Raw genomic sequence first — 22,809 nt, forward strand, 5'->3', positions numbered from 1 at the left:
CCGACGCCTAAAGGGCTTTAAAACCGCCTCTAAAGGGTGTTTTTGTAGTAGTGAAAAGAAAGTAACTAAAGTATACTTTCTTTATTAAAAATTTAGTATATGATTAATATAACTAAATTTATATTACCTTCTTATTTTATTATAAGTTATTTTAGAAATATATTTAAATTGCTTAATTAAGTAAACTTGTTTATACTATACTATCTCATAGTTTTTAAATATAAATTAACAAAAAAAATTTAATAATTTATGAAATTGGATGGTATATTTAATTTTAATTATTTATTTGTTAATTATATAAAAAAAGAAATTAGATAGTTACTTTAAATTCTATTTATTTTCTCTAGTAATAGTAACAAAAATATATGTATATATACTTATCTTATTAAAATAATGATCTTCAAAAATAAATCATATGTAATTTTTCAGCCAAAATAATTTCTCTACGATCGATTTTTTTTTTAATTTTTAAACGAGAGAAAGAGAGAAAGAAATACAATAATAAAATAAAATATTTAAAATGAATGCTTCAAATCAATGTATCAAGAAAAAAAAAAACAATATGATGACGCTAAATAAAAGGACAAAACAAAAAAAAATAAAAATAAAAGAACAAAAAAAATTGAAAAAAAGAGGAAACTGGCATATATACTAGTGTCTATTGAAGAGAGATAAAAAGAGGAAATAACTTTTTCAAACTCTCTAAAAATCTCATATAAGCAATAAGTTTTCATTGGTATACAGTTGCCGAAATCAAGTAAAATAAATAAAAACAAGTGCTAATTCTATTATAATAAAATAGGCAACGCTATTTTCAAAATTTGTTTTAAAATTTCGTCTCCTAATGTAATTTTCTCTAATTTTTTTCTACTATACTGATGGTATATTAATTTTTCACTATAATATTTATACTTATGATTGCAGGATATAGTTTTTATATGCTATTGTATATCGTGGAAAAAAATCATTTAATAGTATATTAGTTTAAGTTTATGGTATATTCATATTGGTCTAATGTATATCGTTTGTATGTGATATGTATATCGTGAAGGATTAAAAAAAAAAACTATTAAATATTAATTTAAGTTTTTAGTATTTTTTTTTATTTTGTACAGTATATCTTTATGATATGCTATGATATAATAATAAATAAATAGAGTGGTATATTGTTTTTATTTGCTATGGTATATCATGAAAGAAAGAGAAAAAAAAAAACTTGTGGAAGTTTATTTAAGTTTTTTTTTTTATATATATATATATTTATTTGACTATAGAATTATTGTGGTATATTCATATTACTCTAAGGTATAGTATTTGTATGTTATATTATATATCATGAAGGAAAGAAATAAAAATAAAATTAAAAGAATTGAATAATAGTTTAGTGTTCGGTATAGTTATTTTGCACTATGATATATTGTTTTTATGTGTAAATATATACTAAGAAAAAAAATTGAAAGAAAATAAATTAGTTTAATATTGTGGTATATTGTTTTAATGTGCTATCACTACAACAAATTTAAATTTTAGGGGAGACAATTTTGAGGCGACAAAAAATCGCCTCTAATAGTAAGGCTATTAGAGGCGACAAATCATAGCCGCCCCTAAAGAAATAGGTTTATTTTTTTTTTAAATCTGGAGACCTTTAGAGGCGACATATGTCGCCCCTAAAACTTTTTGTAGGGAAAAGTAACTTATTAGGGGCGACACATGTCGCCCCTAATAAGTTGAAATCCACCCGTTGCAATTAGGCGGGAATTTTCCCGCTCACATTATTAAAGGCGACATATGTCGCCCCTAATGCCCTGCCACCTGACACGGTCAACACATTAGGGGCGACAGTGTCGCCCCAAGTGTCGCCTCAAATTGCGTGCACATTAAAAGACGCACACTTCCTCTTCCCCAGCCATTTCTCCTTCTTCTTCTCTAAAAAAACTTTTCATTTTTCATCAAAAAAACCATTTTCTTCTTCTTTTCATCCAGAAAAAAAAATGGGGATTAAAAATAAAACTAAACCATATTTCTAGCCGGAATCCTCATCTTCTTCCCCACGCACGGTGCACCTCCGATCACCAATCACACCGCACGGTGCACCTCCAATCGCCAACCACCCCGCACCGCAACACCTCCGATGTAGCCGGAATCCCACCATCATCGTCGACCGGAGCAATAATAGGTATGTATTTAATTATTTTTTAATTATATATATATATATATATTTATATGATAAAAAGAATATATATGCTTATTTATACCATTTTTGCAAAAGAAATGTAATTGTAATTAATTTATATGTAAATTTAGGTTATTAAAATTATTAAAATTAGTCCATTTCGAAAAAAAATTATTAGAATTAATAGTTAGATTAGATTTTTTTTGTGTGTTTTTTTCTTTTTTTTTTTAATTTTTTTTTTCTGAAATTGATTAATATTTATGTTTATTGATATAAATATATATTTGTGTGTATATATTTATGCATTTTATGTAGATTTATATATATTTTTGTGTTTATATATTATGTGTTAATATATATATATATATATGAATATGTATATTGTGTGTGTTAGTGTATCTATATATATATATATGAATATGTATAAAGTTTGTGTTAGGATATTTATATATATATATATATGTGTGTAAATGTTGTGTTAGGATATATATATATATGAATATGTATAAAGTTTGTGTTAGGATATATCTATTCTATATAAAGTGTGCCTATATAACTAAATTCTTGGTTTATGAGAAATTCATGGGTGTGACTTTTTATTTATATTTAATAAAATAATAAAATATTATTAATATATAATAAAATAATAAAATAAAAATTTAAACTGATATTTGATATTTGAACTGATATTATTTATATATATACAATATTATATATTGTTCTCATGTGATATTATTTAAACCATAAATTTACTATCCTATTTTGAATTTAATTAAAATCAATAAAATATATATACCTAATCTTGTACGTTCTCATTTTTTCTAATTTTTTTTTTATTAAAGTTAATTATTTTAAATAAATAAAAATTCATAATAAAAATCTAATTTCTAAATTTTCTCTATTACTATACTATTTTGAATTTAATTAACAACAATAAAATATATGTACGTATATTTTTCATTTTTTAATATAAATTTTCTATATACATATATATATTTATACAAAAAAAAAAATAGAGATAAAAAATAGTAGTGAAGAGATCCGAAAAATTTCACATAAGTTTCAAACACACTCTAAAAAAAGTATCATTTATAATTCTATGTGTAACTAATTTATTTGTTTATTTGGATGATTTTAGTCTATATATCTCAAATTATACTTTTTAATTTTTATAATTCGGTTATTGCAAGTAAGAATATTTGGGTTGATGTAATCATAACAGAATATATATAGCTTTATTAATTGAGCATGAATTGTCCATTTGATTTTGTTTTTAAGTTTAGATTTTACAATTGTATTTAAATACTTAGCTATATGTATGTGGATCTTGAGTTTATCGGGTTAATTTGTTGAAAATATATGTTTACTGATTTGCTCAAAATAAATATACATAAACACATATATTTTGTTGAATCCAAATATACATAAACACATATATTTTGTTGAATCTATCATGGAGTGCTATGAGATTGATGAGAGGCTTCAAGAGAAGAATGATATTAAGATAAATTTGGAGAGCATTGCTTTGTTATAATATTATTTGGAAGCTATCATATTTCTTGTTTTTTATATTTTTTCTTTCATATGTCCAGTTATATGCCTGCTACCCTTATTCTTTATAATTTTATTATTACCGGCTCGAGTTAAGTGTCCATAGTAAGTGTGTAGCATTATTATTTTTTAAATATATTTCAGCTAATCTCCATTCTCCTCTTCTCTTTCTGCAAATTTTAAATTTGACTTTTCACTATTGATTTTCAAATAACCCCACACACTAATTAAAATTAGTTTTTAAATCATTTTAAATTATATGATTATTTATTGAATCTTTCTTAATTAAATTATAGAACACATAATATAAAACTAAATATACGTGCCTTGCACGTAACTTTCTTCTAGTATATATATGTATATGAATATGTATAAATGTTGTGTTAGGATATAAATATATATATATATGAATATGTATAAAGTTTGTGTTAGGATATATATATATATATATATATATATATATATGAATATGTATAAAGTGTGTGTGAATATATATTCTTTTGCTTACTTTGTTTTTTTTTTTTTTTTTTTTTTAAATTAGTTCTTGCTTTACTGCATTGGATCGTTGCTGCCTACTATAGTTTCTATAATAATCTTTTTGCAATTTAAAGGTTTGTAATTATTTTTACATTTCTTATATTAGAAAATACATAGTACTCAAATATGTGTATCATCATATAGAAGAGTTTGAATATCTTAAATATTCATCCGTAGTGAAGTAGGTTCTGTGATTAAATGTACTGCGGTCGGATGGGTGGATTATTTTTTCATGCACATATTGTTCTGTAATGATTGCTTAATGTTTTTGTAGATTATAAAATTTTGGATTTATGATTTTTAAGTTGTTATGCTGCCGAAATTTTGAATAAATAAATAAAAATCTAAAAAGAAGAATAAGATAGTGACAAGTTAAAATATTTTAAAATAATACAATTGTTATCATCTATTGGTTTGTAATATTGACTAAAAAACTATTTAAGCGACCTACATGTTAAAATATATTTTTTGTACTACAAGACTAAAAATTGCAAGCCTATGTAAAAAAAATAACAATAATTGCATAATCAAAATCTGTGCACATACCAAAAATATTCAATAGAATTTAATTGTAGGCTCATAAATATAAATATTCAAAAGAATTTAGTGAAATTAATTCAAAAATTTGGATACTAAAAATAAAATATTGACCCTATATTAAAAGAACCTCTAAGCTAATTTTTATTGTAGGCTCATAAATATAAATATTCAATAGAATTTAATAAAATTAATTCAATTAGTTAATGAATATGCAAGACAAGATTATGTAAGTCTTTGTCACTTGATTTTTATATTTTCCCAATATTAGTTTCATATTGTTCTAATTTTTTGATTTCATATAGGAGCGGTTGCAAGCAATTCAAGCAGCTCGTTCTCAGATAGATACTGATTCTGGGTCATCACCTGATCAAGTCAGCATCTTCGAAGAGGCGTTCGGTCAGAGGCGGGGTCACGTTCGTGGAATTGGTCGCAGAGTGAAGGGTAAATCTTCAAGTAGTCGTGCCCAATCCACCCAATCACAGCCACCTTCACAAGATTGGGTAAATGACATGAGTGTGATGTTTAATCTCTTTTCATCTCAAATGGACCCATCAAATATGGACCCTGCAAAGCTAGCAATGTTTAATATGCTTAAGAGTAAGTATTCCACTCCAGCACCTCAACCGTCTCAGACACACATGGATCAAGGTTCCCCTGCACATTCTCAACATCCAGCGGCATCATCTGACATGCATACATCTTCGACATCACAGCCTCAGCATCTAGTACCGCCGCTCTCGCAGCCTTTGCCACAACCATCACACCCTCCACCGCCTTACCCTTACATGTATGGACCACCGTATCCATTCATGTACGGAGGAATTTCGCAGCAACATCCTTCTGCTTTCTTTCCAGGTTCGACTAATATGGCTGGATCATCACAACAACCTTCGTCGTCACAGCAGGCTCAGCCAGTCTACCCATATCAATGGATGATGGGGGCATCAACATCTCAGCCGCTACAACCACCACATACATCACAGCCGGTACAACCACCTGAGACATCACAGCCGCTACAACAACCTCAGACTTCACAACGCCAGCCATCGAGTCTTCCAGAGTTCGATGAGAACGAGAGATCACATGACTTTTTATCTCAGTTGTAGAACTAAAAGGCTACTATTATATTTTTTTTTTTTGTAAGAACTATTATAATGTTGGTTTTTTTTCTAAGTTGGTTTAGTTACTAAAATTTGTAAGAACAATTTAATTTTATTATGTTATTGTGCTACTTATTAATGAAGTAATTTAAATTTATTAATTATTATTTTTAATTTTATTTGTTATTATAATTATTTTTAATAAAATAAAAATTAATATTTTAAATAATATAAATTATATTTTTTTTTAATATAAAAATCTTTAGGGGCGACAATGTTGCCCCTAAAGGTCAAATAAAACAACTCTGACAATACCTTTTAGGGGCGACATTTTAGGTATTAGGGGCGACATTGTCGCCTCTAAAAGTCAAAAACAGGAATTCGTGTTTAATTTTTAGGGGCGACAGTGTCGCACCAATTGTCAGGCGACTTTTTTGTCGCCCCTAATGGTACTTTTAGGCGCAAACTTTCAGAGGCGACTTATTAGGGGCGACATGTCGCCTCTAAAATACATTAGGGGCGATTTATAGTTGATTAAAAGTCGCCCCTAATAAATTAATTTGTTGTAGTGTATGGTATATAATGAACGAAAGAGGAAAAAAACATGAATTATTAGTTTAAGTATGAGGTATAGTTATATTTGACTGAGGGATATTGATTTTATGTTCATTGGTATTTAATGAAGGAAAGAACAAGAAAAAAAAACTTGTGGAATATTAAATTAAATTTTTTGTATAATTTTTTTTTTTACTATGCTGGTGGTATATTAATTTCTAACTATAGTATATCTGCTTATGATTGTGGTATATAGTTTTTGTATGCTGCTGTATATTGTGGAAAATAATTCATTTAATAGTATATTAGTTTAAGTTTGTGATATATGTATATTAGTTTAAGGTATATTGTTTGTATATCATACGATATATTAATGAAAAAAAAATAATTGTATGCTTAAATAACATGTAACGCCCTGTCCAACAGGGACGCCACGTGTGTGCAATTTATTAAAATACTGATAATTATATAATATGTAATTATACTAAAAGTGTGGGTAATTAAATTTTGATAGTTAAAACTCGACTTTTAAACTGTTTAACAAAAGATAAGTAACATGGATTACGGGGTCCCCCTGTTTTCAAAATATTTACAAACTGGTTTCAAAGTATTTTACAACATAAGCTTTATATTTTCCAAAATACAATCAAAATAGAGCATCCTGTAAACTGGGCTGTGCCACCGCAGCTGGTATGTACATTGTTGCTGCGACCACAAACTCATGGTTGCTCGACTTTAGCCTTCCCTTTACCTGCACCATAAAGCACCAGTTTGTCACAGAGACTCAGCAAGAAAGTGATGAAAACAATAATTAAAAGAAGATGATTATTAACTTAATCTCATGCCATTATGTTTACTTACTATTCGATAATAATAATAAGCATTCCTTTGAACATCACACATTCCTGGTACTTAATAAAGTACCACTTTTTACCACTCGTCACATACGAGCTGAATATGTCACTATCGTTGCCCGATAAAGCAAACGATAAGTAAGAAACCTAACCGCGGTTTCAAGAGTAATTACTCATAACGGTAATAACCGTTTCCAACCCTAGGTCATAACCTAGGCTTAATAAGCTTTTAATCAATATCATGATAATAATTAAGGCCACTTCCATTCATCCATTAATTTTTAACCACATACGGTGCTTACCACTTTTCTTACCTTAATTCAGAAGTCAAAAGTATGGCCGACCTGAGTAGAAGAACAAGCTAGGCAATTGTTAAGCTATTTTTAGCCTAAGTTTTGGGTCACATTTTATAGTTGTTTTTCTTCCTTATTATTGTTTTTGGAATAGAATTACGCTTGTTTTCTATGATTTCAGGTTTCTACACTTGGGATGTATAAATTGGATAAATTTCGGAAAAACAGTGATCTATAAAATAGAGAAAATTTTGAAAGAGAATAAAGCTGAAACTTCAAGCATAAATTCGACTATGTTCTGATCATATTTTGGAAAAAGTCAAAACATAAAAGTTTTAGATCTCTTTTTTATCTTTCCAACGCATCTTGAATCAGCTCATTTGGAGTTCGGAAGAGAAATTTATGCTCATTTTACTAAAACAGATCGAAGCAGAAAATTCCATCTCGCCGCGGCGAGATTTCCATGGCCGCGGCTAGAAAGTCTGGGCAGAAACGTGGTTTTTTGATGCACTTTTGGCCGCGGCGAGACCACTTTTGGCCGCGGCGAGCGTCCGTACGGACCAGGGGTAATTTCGTCCATCGAACCCTAAATTTTTGTTATAAATAGAAAACTACGATTGGAAGTCAGGGGAAGCGATTTGGAACCCTAAAACACAGCAGAAAGAGGCAAGAAGAGCAGAGGACATCAAAGTGAAGATCCAGAATTCATCCACCAACAGTTTCTTTCTCTATTCCTCTTTAATTTCTTTATGTTGAATATTGTTATAGGAATGGTTATGGATTTATTTCTGAACTAAATTTCCCATTTAGGGAGGATGATGATTGTTGTTTAATGTTTTGCCTAGTTAATGTTTAATTACCATTCCTCAATTCTTGTGTGTGAAATTATCTTAATTTGTTCTTAATTTCATGTTTAAGATTGATCACCTTGTGCATGCTCTATGATCTCAATTCGAAATCTGAAAAAGTGAGAATTGAGAATGCTAAAATTAAGATAATCGATGTTCTATGTGAAACGAAAGTATTTGCATGACTTATGTGACGAGTAGATTATTACTTAATGCTGATTTCATGTTAGTTTAATTAAGGAGTTAATTAGATAACATGTGATTTAGAATCTAGAAGATCTGAAAGGAGCTAGGTTATTTCATAATCTGTCATTCACTTCAAGAATAGGATAGTAATTAAGCATTAACGATTTGGGTAAACAACAACAGGATTCTCCTCTCTATTATCTCATCTTGCTCAACTTTCAATTGTGTTATTAAGTTTTCTGAATTACTTTCATATTTTACTGTTTTTAAATCATAATTGCTTTCGATTTGCCGAATAGAATCATAAGTGTAATTTAGTGGTATTTAATCCAATTCCCTGTGGGATCGACCTCACCTGTGTGAGATTTACTACTTGATTGCGTATACCTGCGTAGCGTTTATAAATTTTAGCAACAGCAATCCCGGTCCTATGTCACGACAATTGAAACACAATAAATACCTTAACTCAAAGTTCCGGATTAAAACCCTAGTTTAGAAATCAAACATAACCTAACTCCCAGCAACCCCAAATTAGGTCAAGCATCCCATATTTAATTTAAAACAGATAGTACACAACTCCCCAGGTCAAAACTGAACATAAAGCAAACCCGAAAAATTTTCCCCTGCAAGCAACCCAGGTCGGCCAGGTTCTGATACACCAGAACCAATCCGGTCGACCGGTTCTGGCAGACCAGGAACAAAAGTTCCTCTTCACCAAATTCGAACCAAAACTCCTCCAAACCTAACCAAACTTTCCAGAACAGTATAATAACATAAATATGGCATAACCCAAGCTGCAAAACACAGTAGTTCAATCTCTAGCTTAAAATCATACACTCAAGTGAAGAAATCTAAATTCTTTTAGCTTCCTCACTCACAAACCAATTCCAACAGCCACGAATTCAATTCAAACATACATTAACAGACCTCATTCAACTAAGATAACAAACCTAAACCTTCTCTAAACCTACAGCCCTGAAAACTTCCAAAAAGAATAACAAACCTAGCTTAGAAACCTAAAAAAAACACCAAAACATAAGGAAGAACTTACCTAAGGTTCAAGGTTGGCTTGAAGTTAGAGTTTAGCTCTGAAAATAGGAGATGGCTGAAGAAAAATAATCCCCCTAGTGGCTGGTTGCAGCTGCTCGAAGGAAGAGGAGGAAGGAAAGTTGGAAATTGTGATTCTTTCTTGCCTTGGAAGAAAGCTTTTAAATAATGTTTTGTTCTTTTGTTTTTTTTTTAAAAAAATATAGGCAGCTACAAAAAGAAAAACAAAACCAACACCTAAATTACTAATCTACCCCTCTTTAATAATTAATTCTTAAAAAAAAAACCCTAGGGGCATTTTGGTAATTTACTAATTCCCCAATCCGACATTCTAATAAAATTCTAACTTAATCCGGGATATTCTCAAAATAATTCTTTCATTTAATGTCGTAACATTGCTAACCACATAGCTAAAATTCCACAATTGCCGGGCCCAAAAATAACGTATTTCATTAAATAATTTCTCAACAATTACCTAAGTAAGATCATAATCCTACTTCATTTCTCAAGTAATTACATATTTAATAAAATATGTCCATTTAAATATTATTTATTTTCTGGGATATTACAACTATCCCCCACTTATAGGAATTTCGTCCTCGAAATTACCTGAAAAGCTCGGGATACAACTCCCGCATCTGCGACTCTAACTCCCAAGTCGCTTCTTCAACTTTGCTGTTCCGCCACAACACTTTAACTAGTGGAATAGTCTGGTTTCGCAACACCTTTTCTTTCCTGTCTAAGATCTGTACTGGTTGTTCTTCATACGACAGGTCGGTTTGAAGCTCAATGTCTTCATAACTTAAGATATGAGTTGTATCAAATACATATTTCCGAAGCATCGAGACATGAAACACGTTATGAACCCCAGATAAAGCAGGAGGTAGAGCCAACCGATAAGCTACCTGACCTACTTTCTCAAGAATCTCAAATGGACCAATAAATCTGGGACTCAACTTTCCTTTCTTTCCGAACCTTCGAATTCCTTTCATTGGGGACACCCGAAGAAAAACAAAATCCCCAACTTGGAATTCAACATCTCTACGCTTTGGATCTGCGTAGCTTTTCTGTCTACTTTGGGAAGCAAGCATACGAGCTCGAATCTTTTCAATAGCCTCGCTCGTTCTTTGGACAGCTTCAGGTCCAAGGTACCTACGTTCACCAGCCTCATCCCAGTGAATAGGTGATCGACATTTTCTTCCATAAAGCATCTCATACGGAGCCATGCCAATGGTACTCTGATAACTATTGTTATAAGAAAACTCAATCAGAGGTAGGTACTTGTTCCAAGAACCTTCAAAGTCCATTACACATGCCCTCAACATATCCTCAAGTATTTGGATAGTCCTTTCAGATTGACCATCGGTTTGAGGATGAAAAGCTGTACTGAATTTTAACTTAGTACCCATTGCTTGATGTAAACTTTCCCAGAATTTGGATGTAAATTTTGGATCTCGGTCTGAAACTATCGACTTTGGGGCACCATGAAGTCGAACTATCTCCTTGATATACAAATCAGCATATTGATCCACTGTATATGTTGTCCTCACCGGGAGAAAGTGAGCAGACTTCGTATATCGATCCACTATCACCCAAATAGAATCATAATACCCTACTGTTCTAGGCAATCCCACTACAAAATCCATGGTGATGTCTTCCCATTTCCATTCAGGAATCTTTAGAGGTTGAAGCAAACCTGCCGGCCTTTGTTGTTCTGCTTTAATTTGTTGACAGGTTAAGCATTTTGACACATATTCAACAATATCCCTCTTCATACCCGGCCACCAGTATAAAACTTTCACATCATGATACATCTTGGTTGTTCCCGGGTGTAAGGAGTACGGTGTAGTATGAGATTCATCAAGAATCTCCTGTCTGATCTCTTTATCAACCGGTACACAGATTCTGTTTTTGTATCGCAACAACCCATCAGATAAACACGAAAAGTCTCTTGCCAATCCAGCCTCTAACTTCTCCTTATGTCCCTGTAGCTCAAGATCACTTTGTTGAGCTACTCTAATTCTTTCCAGTAGATCAGACTGTATGGTAATATTAGCAAGTTTTCCAATTACAAATTCAATTCCCGCTCTCGTCATATCCTCAGCCAACTTTGCTGAGATTTCCTTTAGTTCACAAACTTGCCCTGGTCCTTTCCGACTTAGAGCATCCGCTACCACATTTGCTTTACCAGGGTGGTAGAGAATCTCGCAGTCATAATCTTTGACCAGTTCTAACCATCGTCGTTGCCTCATATTTAAATCCTTCTGAGTGAAAAAGTACTTGAGGCTTTTGTGATCTGTATAAATTTCTATTAAAGAAATAAAACATATAATACCTTTTATATAATGAAGGGTATTTTAGGTATTAAAAAGTAAAAAATGATATTTGCTTTATTATTTTAAAAAATGAACATTAACTATCAGTAAAGCTAGAGATATGGTCATTTACTTGCATTTCTCTAAAGATTTTCATTAGAAATGTCTTCAAGAGTCCAAGAAAACACAGTCTGAGTGAAGCCATCAACAGCAGAGTCTAAATCTAGCGTTCTCGTACCTGAAGTTTCCCCACCTTCCATCATCATCATCATCATCTCTTTACCACCTTAACCCATTTTCATTTTTGAAGGAAAATAGGTTTCTTGAGTCCGTAGCTTCGTGAAAACAATGAACAAAAATATAGATATAAAAATATATATATATATACTGACACTGATCTTCAGATTACAGAAATTTTGTAATGTCCATTTTCGAATGAAGGATTGTAATTGTTCATATTTATTACACTGATCACATTTAAAGCCATTGATGAAATGGGCTGTTTTTGTGATATTTAAATACAAAAACAAAAGAAATAATTTTTCAAAAAATAATTATATAATAATAAATTAAAGAAAAAAACATGTAAAAAAATTCATACAAAAAGGAAGTCCCCAGAGGTAGTGTTGTTTTTTGATAATAAGAATTAGAGATATCATTCTCAGAAACTATAAGGAAATATCATTTATGGTGTAATCTCTCAATACTCATTAACTTACTAACTCGAGCGAACATAATCGTCAATGTTGCTCAATACAATTTCCCAATCCCCCTCTCTCTCGGATATCTCTCTCCATTTCTCACTCAAACTTCTCTCTCTATTGTGTTGTGTCTTTCTTGTTCTTGCACTTATTTTTGTGTTTCTATTCTCTTATGAAATGAGAGGAGTAGTTCTCTTTATATAGGCTAAATGATCTAATAATACTTGTTGTCCTTTTTGACAGTTAAGTTAGTTAAAAACTAACTAACTAATCGAATTTTGGTTGTGGTTTAAGGACTAATACCATTTGCTGTGTTGTTTGACAGTTTTTGTTTATTTTGTATCAAATTAAAACTTAGTATTGAATAGGCATTTTTCCGTTTTCAATTTGTCAAAAAATTTAGTTATATTGTGTATTCTTTGTTCGTATTGTTTTGATTGGTTTTTTTTCATATTATTTTACTTAATAAGTGAAATTCCCTATATTATTTTGCTTTGATCTATTTTTGGTGCAATTTATAGTTGATTATGAATTGAATAAAACAAATTAGTTTAAACTAAAATTAATTATTATTTATGTGAAATGAGAATGAGAAAAATGAAAAAGCTCGGGGGAAAGTAAAAAATTTGGCAATTAACTTTTACTAGAATTGTGTGCTAAAATTAAATAAAGTGATAAGAGCACTCCTAACAGCTTCTCTACTCTATCTTTTATAATACTTTACTAAAACTGTACTTTTTTTTTTATTTTACCTCAAACTTTTACTTTACATCATACATCAGCTTCTCTATTTTTATCTTCATATCATTTAAATATTATTATTTTCAATACACATTTATAAAAAATTATAGGAAAAAATCATTAAAATAAATAAAGAGATGGTATGAGAGAGGAGTGAGAGAGTAAAATAATAATAAAATAAATATAACTCAATAAATAGTTCTAGCTACATTTAGAGAAGCTACAGTACTATTCTTTAAAATAACTTTAGAGTAGCTCATCTGATGTATGAGCTATTTGACCATTTAGAGAATACAAATTAAGCATCAATGTTCCTTGGGTCATACAAGGTAAATAAAATATTTTTATACCATACACATCACACTTTTCCAAGGTGTGGATCATCAAGATTAGCTAACAACTTACAATTGATGATCAAGCAAAAGTAGGTAGACAAATATTAAGCATCCTTGAATGAGCAAAACTTATTACTAAAAACATTTATAAAACATTAATAAAATTTACAATCCAAGATTCATTAAAAGTTCTAACTACAAGAAAATTAGTTCATGCTCAAGATTATTAAAAATACCCAAATGAAATAAAGAAGTATAAAAACAAAATACAAAGGATTAAGAGAAATTTACGCTGTACAACGAATTTTTGATATTAATCTCACGATTACCACTTTCCTTTATGTTTCAACTAGGGAATGGTACCGCGCTTCGCGCGGTTTTAATAATAATTGAAAATTATATATATTAAAATAATTTTATATTTTATAGTGAAGTTTATATATTTTATGATTGAAATTCATGATTAATTTTACAGCTTGTACACAATTTAAATTATTATAAAAATAAATTAGTAAGTATTTTTTTTCTCCTGATTTAAAAAAAAATTCTCTAAACTATTACTGATGTTAAATATTCTCGATACTGAGTTGTGATCTTTCTCTTACTTTTCATCTTATATGGTTAATATAAAACTGATTTGGCACATTAAATCCTAGTGTGTTTTAGTAATATCAATGCAATGTGTATAAAATAAATAAGCATTTTGCCGTCTCTATTTTTTTAAAAAAAATAAGAATTGTACTCTAAATTTATTAACTTTTAAAATTATTTAAATAATCAGATTAATAAAAACTCAATTATTTTTAAGTGTATATATATAGTTAGAGCTAAAAAAAATGTGTATACATGCATTATATCTTACTAAATAAATTAATTATAATTTTTATATTTTAAAACTATTATACATAACTTTATGATAGTTAAAAATTATGAATTTATTATTATATATTGAATTGTATATTATGAGTTAATAGAAAAGTATAGAATATGTGAAGATTAAAAAAATCAACCTATCTATATTACATAAAGATTTTGTTGATGATTAATATTTTTATAAGTTATATTTATGATTTTATTTTTTATTAGTGTTAATATTATGTATTGTAGATGAAGATGTTTATAAGTTATCAATTTTTAAGAGAAGTTTTTTATCTATTAATTATGATATAGAGATTAAAAGCATAAGTTACCAAAAATTAGAAAAAATTCAAAATTTTATTAAAAAAAAAAAGAAAGAAAATATACAAAGTAAAAAAAAAAAAAAAAGAAGAAGATGTCACATGTTTTTGCTTGGGTTTTTTTTATATATAAATAATTTCATTTTTTTTGTCGTTTTGTAATAATAAAAGTATTATGAATACATATTTAGTTTTATATTTATTTAGTTAATGATAATCTCTTAAATACACATATAATCTCGCTGAATAATTCATACATTATGTAACTTTTCATTCACTCATATTTTTTACAATATTTTTATAAAACGTCTAAATTATAAATGATTATATTTATGTTTATGAAAGAATTTATATGTTTTGACCAATTATTATTTTGTACTATATATATATACATTACAATTGATTTTTCTTATAATAATTCTGTATTGGTCAATATATTTGATAGGAATATATTTTTCTTTTTTAAAAATTTCTTCAAACAATTAAATTTTATATAAATTGTTAAAATATACATAAGAGAAACTCATTATAATTCAATTACTTTACGATTTAGCACTATTTTTTTTTTTTTTAAATAAGACTCTAACTGTCAAGCATTCATATTGCATGCTTCTCTTTATAAATCATATTCTAATTTTATAAAATATTTTTTACAAATTTTTAAAATAACTTATAAGAAAACAAGATATACTACCAAATTTTTCACTTAAACAAAATTCAATGTACCAACTAATTTCTTATATTACCAAGAAGTATTTTATTATTTATTAGATTATATTTTACATAAGTTTATTTTATAACAATTTTAGTATATGTCTAAAAAAAAAAGAGTAACCTTTATATTGTAATTTACATACACTTCTTTTATATAGCAATTTCAATAAATTTTCATAAAAGTATGTCCACTTATCTCTTTTTTTTTTTTTTTACATCACATCGTTAGTTGATTGAGCTCAATATCATCACGACCTACTTTCTTAAGATGATCATTTTAATATATGGAAATCATATATTTCTTTGCTGAATCTAGAAAAATGATTGAAATAAAAAGTAACCTTTTAGTTTATTTTATATTTTGTTAACGAAAAAGTAATCAAACTATAAAATTAAACGAACTTTAATAGATTACAATTTTTTTTTTCTAATTTGATATTTAAAACTTACATAATAGTATTTTAAATGAGTTTATCTTATTGAAACATTTCTGATAAATTCCTAAAAGAACTTATAAAGAAACCAAATAGTATCTTAATATTAGAATCGTTAATACTAAAAAAATTGACTTTATTAATTTTGATATTAAGTGTACTTTATCCTAACTCTGTAATTTTATCACACATGTTTAAAGGTAACAAAAGTTACTGAAAGAATGTGAAACTATCTTAAACAACAATACATGGTTACTTTTAAATATGAAAATAATAATAATAAAATATAATATTTTGTGAAGTTAGTTGGTATAATTAATTAATTTTTACTTAAATTAACAATATTTATTCTTTAGTTAACATGATATAAAAGGAAATGGTAGTGATGTCTAACTATTACGTATAAGGTGTGATATGTTATTGCAATTAAAAATTGGGCCTTAAAGATTTTAATTTAATAATTTTTGTGAAATATCACTAATCATTAATAAAAAAAGTTACCTCATGGTGGTATTAGTACTACAATTACTGGTGCCTAATGTTAATGCTCAAATATATGAATATATATAAAATAAATTATACTTTTTATTTGGATCATTATTTTTTGTGATAGCAAATATTTATATTTTTCACATATTAAAATAATTGTCTCGAAAAATAAATTGTAATAGTATGAGCTAAAATAAAATAATTAGTATTTTTTTTATTTAGTGAAACTAATATTTTTTTTAGAAATATTAATAAGAAAGAAAACATATCTATAATAAACAAAAAGACAACAGAGGAGATAACCAAAAAAAAAAAAAAATCAGCAAAAAAAAAAAAAACTTGAAACTAGAATGGCAGGGTGTTTTCATGATTTGATGGCTTTATTTTTATGATTTCTGTATAAATACCTCAATAATTGTGTATTATTTTAGCTAATAGTATTTGTAGAATTATTTTATCATTTTCATATAAAACTAAAAAATTCCCAAGGATTAAAGCAGTGGAAGAAACAATATGAATGGCTCCTCCTTCTTCCTTCTTTCTTGTGCACTCATTTTCTTCTTATTCTTCTTCTTTTTCTTCATTCCCTTAGTAGTTTCAATAATGGTGGCTGCTAAGAAACTGTGTTCCCCCAAATAGTGTAATGGAGGCTAGGTAACATTATCCCTCTTTTTTCACAAAAATATATTTCATAAAATTAATTCCACACGTGCCTTATGAATTTTCTAGAAATTTCCTCATAAATTAGCCACAATCCACATGTATTCATGCTACCTCAGCTAATTTTTGCCACATCAATTAATGAATTGTCACGTCATCTTTTTTCTACATTAATTTCAACATTCAGCCACTGCTACTTTTGCTGCAGCAAAATCCCTGCAAAATTTTAGCAAAATCTTTTATTTTCTCTATTAAACTCTTTTCTTCACCAAAACTCAAATAAAACTTATAATTATCACTAACAACTCTAAATTACCCAAAAGAACACAAAAATATAAAATAATACTGAAAGGAAAGAAAAGACCTAAAAAATACCAAAACTCAAATAAAATTTATAATTATCACTAACAACTCTAAATTACCCAAAAGAACACAAAAATACTAAATAACACTGAAAGGAAAGAAAAGACCTAAAAAATAAACAAAATACACACAAATTAAGTTAAAAAACATGACAAATAATTTTTTATTCAAGAATTATCAACTGCAAACATCTTGTTGCTAAGATGATAATGGGTTTTGCAATGCATATAATATTCATTGATATGTGACAATAAGAATCATCTTGCATTGGTAGCAGTGGAGTCATTTCGTATGTTGCTACCTTCTTAGTTTGTCGTGCTTGGATTTTATGAACATGGCGACATAGATTTCTCTACAATGCCTTATGTTGTGAAAAGTATGTAGTAATTCCTTTCAGGTAGTTTTGGATGGTGACATTCCAACCGGGTTGTCTAGGTGTGTGTTCTTTTTGTTTCCATTCTTAAAATGTATTTCATTTTATTATGATTAATTTTGGGTTTAACTTATGTGTTTTCCTTTTTTTTTTATTTATTATTTGTGTGTAGAGATAGCATGATATATATGTTCTCATTTGTTAAGTATTTTGTTGAGGGGAAAAAGATTCAAAATTTGGATTTATATGTGGAATTAATGTGGACATAGATCTAGGCTTGTTTATTGATTATATTCATATGTAACGATAAAGCAAACCGAGCTAGAGTATCCATGTCTATATTAGCTAGATTATTCTCAATAACACAATGCATGTCAAAGATTGAAAACCTGCAACTTTATGTACTCTTAGTTTTCTCATCATGTTTTTTTTTTTGATTTTTTCGTTTGATACCTTATTTGTGTTAATGAACAATAATATCATATAATTTTATAATAATGTTAGTTAATAAATAACTTGACCTGTAACTCTGTCATTTTTATTTCCTTACAATATCAATATGACATGACACAATTCCTCTTTTATGTATCATCAAAGAGAAGCTTGTAACCTTAATTTGGAAAATAATTTGTGGTACCACACATAAGATCAACAACATAAATGTTATTTAGTATGCCTGTAAATATTGTAGAGTTTGACAGAAAATAGGGCTGACCTTGAGGGTACGTGAGCCAAGCGTGCGCCTCGGGCCCCGAACGCTCACCGCCTCAAAATTGTGACAAAAAAATTTGTTACTATACATAAATATTAAATAAGAAAAAATATAACAAATATTGTTTTCTGTAGTGAGCAATCTTAAGAGCTTTTAAAAACTCATCCAAGCATTACAAGCAAGATAATGAGCAGTGCTGTTAGTGCTTAACAAAATAAAATTCAATATTGAAAATAGAACTAATTAAAAATTTACTTATTTAATTGCATAGTTCAACAAATAAATGAGACAAGAATAACAATGGAGTAACTACTATTTGTATATCTTTTAGTATTTTATGTATTTTATAAGAGGTAAATAATAAACTACAATATTAAAAAATAAAATAAAAAATAAGATACCAAATATCCACTTCTTCATTTTGTTTTCAAATTTTTAATTAAAAAAAAAACCTGAAATAGTAAGAATTGAATTAGTTGCTTAAATTTTGTTTTCATTTTGTTAGCGAACAAAGCCTATATTTTTCATCCATTTAGTAATGATCAAAATGATGTTACAAGAAAAAACAACTACATTAAACATAATACTATAGAATCATGAATATCGTTAGTTTTTGAAGCAACCACTAAAATAAAAAATAATAATATACTCACTAAACAAAACGGATCATAAAACTTTGTTAATGAACTCCTTCAAGATGTTTATATAATACACAACTTCATAATATAATAATTAAAATGGTCCAAACATAGCTTATATATGAGTAAATATTTGTTAAGTACATGATTATTAAACTATCTCGACTCTACAATTTGGACAAAATTTACTAACTTGTAGCCACTCAACAACACATCCTTCATGATACGCGTGAGTGCATGGTAACTTAGCAGCTTCCAAACCAACCGAAACATCCTCCAAACAAATCGAACAAAAAATTGGATTATCCTTAACCCAAACTTTTTCTAATTTCTCGATTGACTCTTCACTTGCCGCCACAAAGCAAATTGGAACATGATTCATATCAAAGTCGTCATCATCGTCGTCGTCGTCGTCGTAGTCGTCGTCGTCATCAAGTTGAGGTAGTTCATAAACCAAAACTTCAACGGAAATATTAACACCGACTTCTTCATTCAAATTATGATCATAATCGTTGTTGTTTATCATATTTTTACAGCAATCAATAATGCGATCGGCAATATAAGAGAGAGAAGGAAGATAGATCGCAGCAAGCATGTCTTGAACGTAAACTATGGTTTCAGTAACGTCGCTCTTCATCAATGTCTCGTACGAAATCCATCCAATATTTTCTAAAAAAGCAGTTGGATTTCCAGCGTCGTCATCGAATAAAGATTCTTCATCTTCATCTTCCATAATAGATAGGTGTGGAACAAGAATGAACTTGGCATTTAAGTTAATGGTAAAGAAAGGAGCATGTGGCTCTTCTTCTATTGTGTTAGGTTGAGTAGTATAACTATATCTATAGGGTGATATATCGTAACGAGGATCACCAATTACTTCAGGAGAAATCATAATTAATCACTCAAAGAAATGATTAATTTTTGTTAATTTACAAAGTTTAAGAAAAATTTGAGCTTTAGAAGTTTTGAAATTAGGGTTATCAAATGTATTCAATTAGCTTAGGAAAGAGAGAGGGTGAGATGAAAAACGATAATAAGGAGTCAGACCACTATTTAATGTAATTCAAATCTACATTCTATTAGGAGTAGGATTAATATGAGGCGTTGGATTTTGTGGGTTGATTGTAAGGTCATTTTTACCCCTTTCACGTTTTTTTTTATCTTTTTTATTTTATTCCCACATTATTCTCAACGAACTCATCGACTCCTTCCAACGATTCCTTGAGTTTCTTTTCCGTTGCTCATTAGTTTCCAGAAACAGATATGGCGACTGGTGGTGGGGATAATGAGGCAGATGTGAGAGTTTTGGAAGATTTCGACAAGACAAGACAAGGGTTTCGGTTGATTTCTAGGTATGGCGTGGTACTTCTCTATCGTTTTACTTGATTAAAATCTAGGATTATATCAAAGAAACCCACTTCAATTCAATCGAGAAGGATTTTTCATTTGGTGGATCGAAGATCACATCCATTTGTACACACAAGTGTATATGTAATTATTTCTATTTTTATAAGATGATATGTACTTGTTCTGTTCTGTTAGAACAAGTGGGGGACATTAGGAGTTACTACGAGTGAGTATGTATGAGGTTGTACTTTTGAAGTGATTTTGTTGGTGTCAGTCAAGACTCGAGAAGCCACTTCAGTTATTGCAACATTTGTTGGTGCACAAATAAGAGTTGTGTAGTTGATCTTTAAGAAGTGTAGCATTGATTTTCGTCTTTCCTGTCCCAGGTGGACCCCATATAAGCTCAAAACCATCTCTGCTCTTGCAGTGTATCATGTGAAGACAAGACAAGCAAGAACTGCACTAGTCTGAGACTCATTCATATTGCATATGTCAAGATTGCATGACATATGCAATGCCTTCCAATCCAAACCCTTTTGTTGGTGGTCAAATTCCCCAGGAAAACAACAAACAATGATGTCTTCATCTGCATATCTAGTTCAAATTTCTTTGAAGACTTGGCTTTGAAATTAGTAGTACAATTAGAGTTACTATCATTCCCCTTCTCATCCTCAGTGACTGATATAAAGGCCCATAATCTTCCTGTTTCTGGTTTAGCATTCACTAAAATCATGCATCATGTCTCCAGGCAAAGTTTTATCATTGAATCTGTTCCTCCAGTAATCAACTTGAACTTGATAAATTAACTTTTTCTCAAAAGCAACTGCCTTGGCATAAGGTAATCTATGATGCAGCGTGTCCATACTTGAGTATAACTGCGCTCGAGTTTCTTCCAACAAAGGGTACACAAAAGATCCCAAATAATTCTGAACCGATTCAAATGATTCAGGAATTTTTGAAATGTACCAATAATATATACACATAAGAAATGATTTGCTTACACATCAAAAGTATATCCCAAAATGGAAATAGCAGGAAAAAGAATATGAGGACTAAATTCAAACTACATAGACAAACAAAACAAATTAGTAGTTATATAAACCACATTTGTACCTATTAATCTCATACTTGCATCAAAAGTAAGCAATTACTAAAAATGGATTTTCCCCTATTTCATAATCTAATCCATGCGTCTAGAATTCTGTCATCACAATTAAGAATACACACATTAGAATTTCAAGAAAATTTAAATGGGAAATTTTCGTATATATACGTAATTTACAATCTGTTAACATAAATGACGTTAATTAATCTAATGCAATCCTAATAACGTGACACGTCATCACCCCTACCGTAAATCCAAAATAAACCCAGCCTGCAATCTCGTTTCATCAACGCGCTGTAATCATCCGAAAATCAAGGGATTGAATTTCTTAAACAGCGCGTGATTTATATTAAAAAAAAGGAAACCTATAAATCTATAATTCAAAATCTGAGAATTCAAATCAAATCTTGAAAAAAAAAAACCATTAACGAACAAAAAAAAAAGGTTTCGTTCGACAACCGATCGAACATCCTAAAAACAAATTTCGATTTTGAAAACTGCAATAACGATTTTCAAAATCGCTTCCCTGCGATTATACAAATCAATATCACAGCTGTAAAACTTCTCTCAAAAAAAAAATCTCCATTAAAGAACAAAAAAAAAGCTTCAGTTACAAAAAATCACAGCTAGCCGATCAACATTAATTCAGAACCAACGAAGCAATCAGACAACATTACGACATATCAACCAAACAGTCGACACAGCAAATGCGATCAAAAATCAAAGGTTAAGCAAAAATTACCTTCCGCAGTGTAATCGACGACATGTACATCTTCATCGTCTTCCTCTGCCTTTCCTAATCGCACCACCAAAAGCTACCAAAATAGGTAATTATAAAAATTAAAAATACATAACTGATTATTATACAAAAATACTTTCAATAATTATGTGAGAAAATCATTTTTTATACGTATATTTGTCAACAAAAAAAAAATACTTAGAATATTCAAAACTGTTTATAACAAAAGTTACATTTGCATTGATTGATGACAGTTTGATATGGAAGATCCAAGAACAGTT

General features: G+C 29.1%; 2 protein-coding genes across 2 annotated transcripts; one reads left to right on the forward strand and one right to left on the reverse strand.

The window, feature by feature from the left end:
* Nucleotides 1-4,193: 4,193 nt before the first annotated feature.
* Nucleotides 4,194-5,907, forward strand: LOC115723602 (uncharacterized). The gene is made up of 2 exons (XM_061104992.1): nt 4,194-4,202; nt 5,104-5,907. The coding sequence occupies exons 1-2, from the start codon at nt 4,194-4,196 to the stop codon at nt 5,905-5,907; spliced, it is 813 nt and encodes a 270-aa protein (XP_060960975.1).
* A 13,581-nt stretch (nt 5,908-19,488) lies between these two features.
* LOC133031484 (uncharacterized) lies at nt 19,489-20,229 on the reverse strand. The gene has a single exon (XM_061104993.1). It carries the CDS (start codon nt 20,227-20,229, stop codon nt 19,489-19,491), a length of 741 nt encoding a protein of 246 aa, XP_060960976.1.
* Between the last annotated feature and the right edge of the window lie 2,580 nt (nt 20,230-22,809).

This window comes from Cannabis sativa, chromosome 9 (assembly GCF_029168945.1).
Source record: "Cannabis sativa cultivar Pink pepper isolate KNU-18-1 chromosome 9, ASM2916894v1, whole genome shotgun sequence".
Lineage (NCBI taxonomy): Eukaryota > Viridiplantae > Streptophyta > Magnoliopsida > Rosales > Cannabaceae > Cannabis > Cannabis sativa.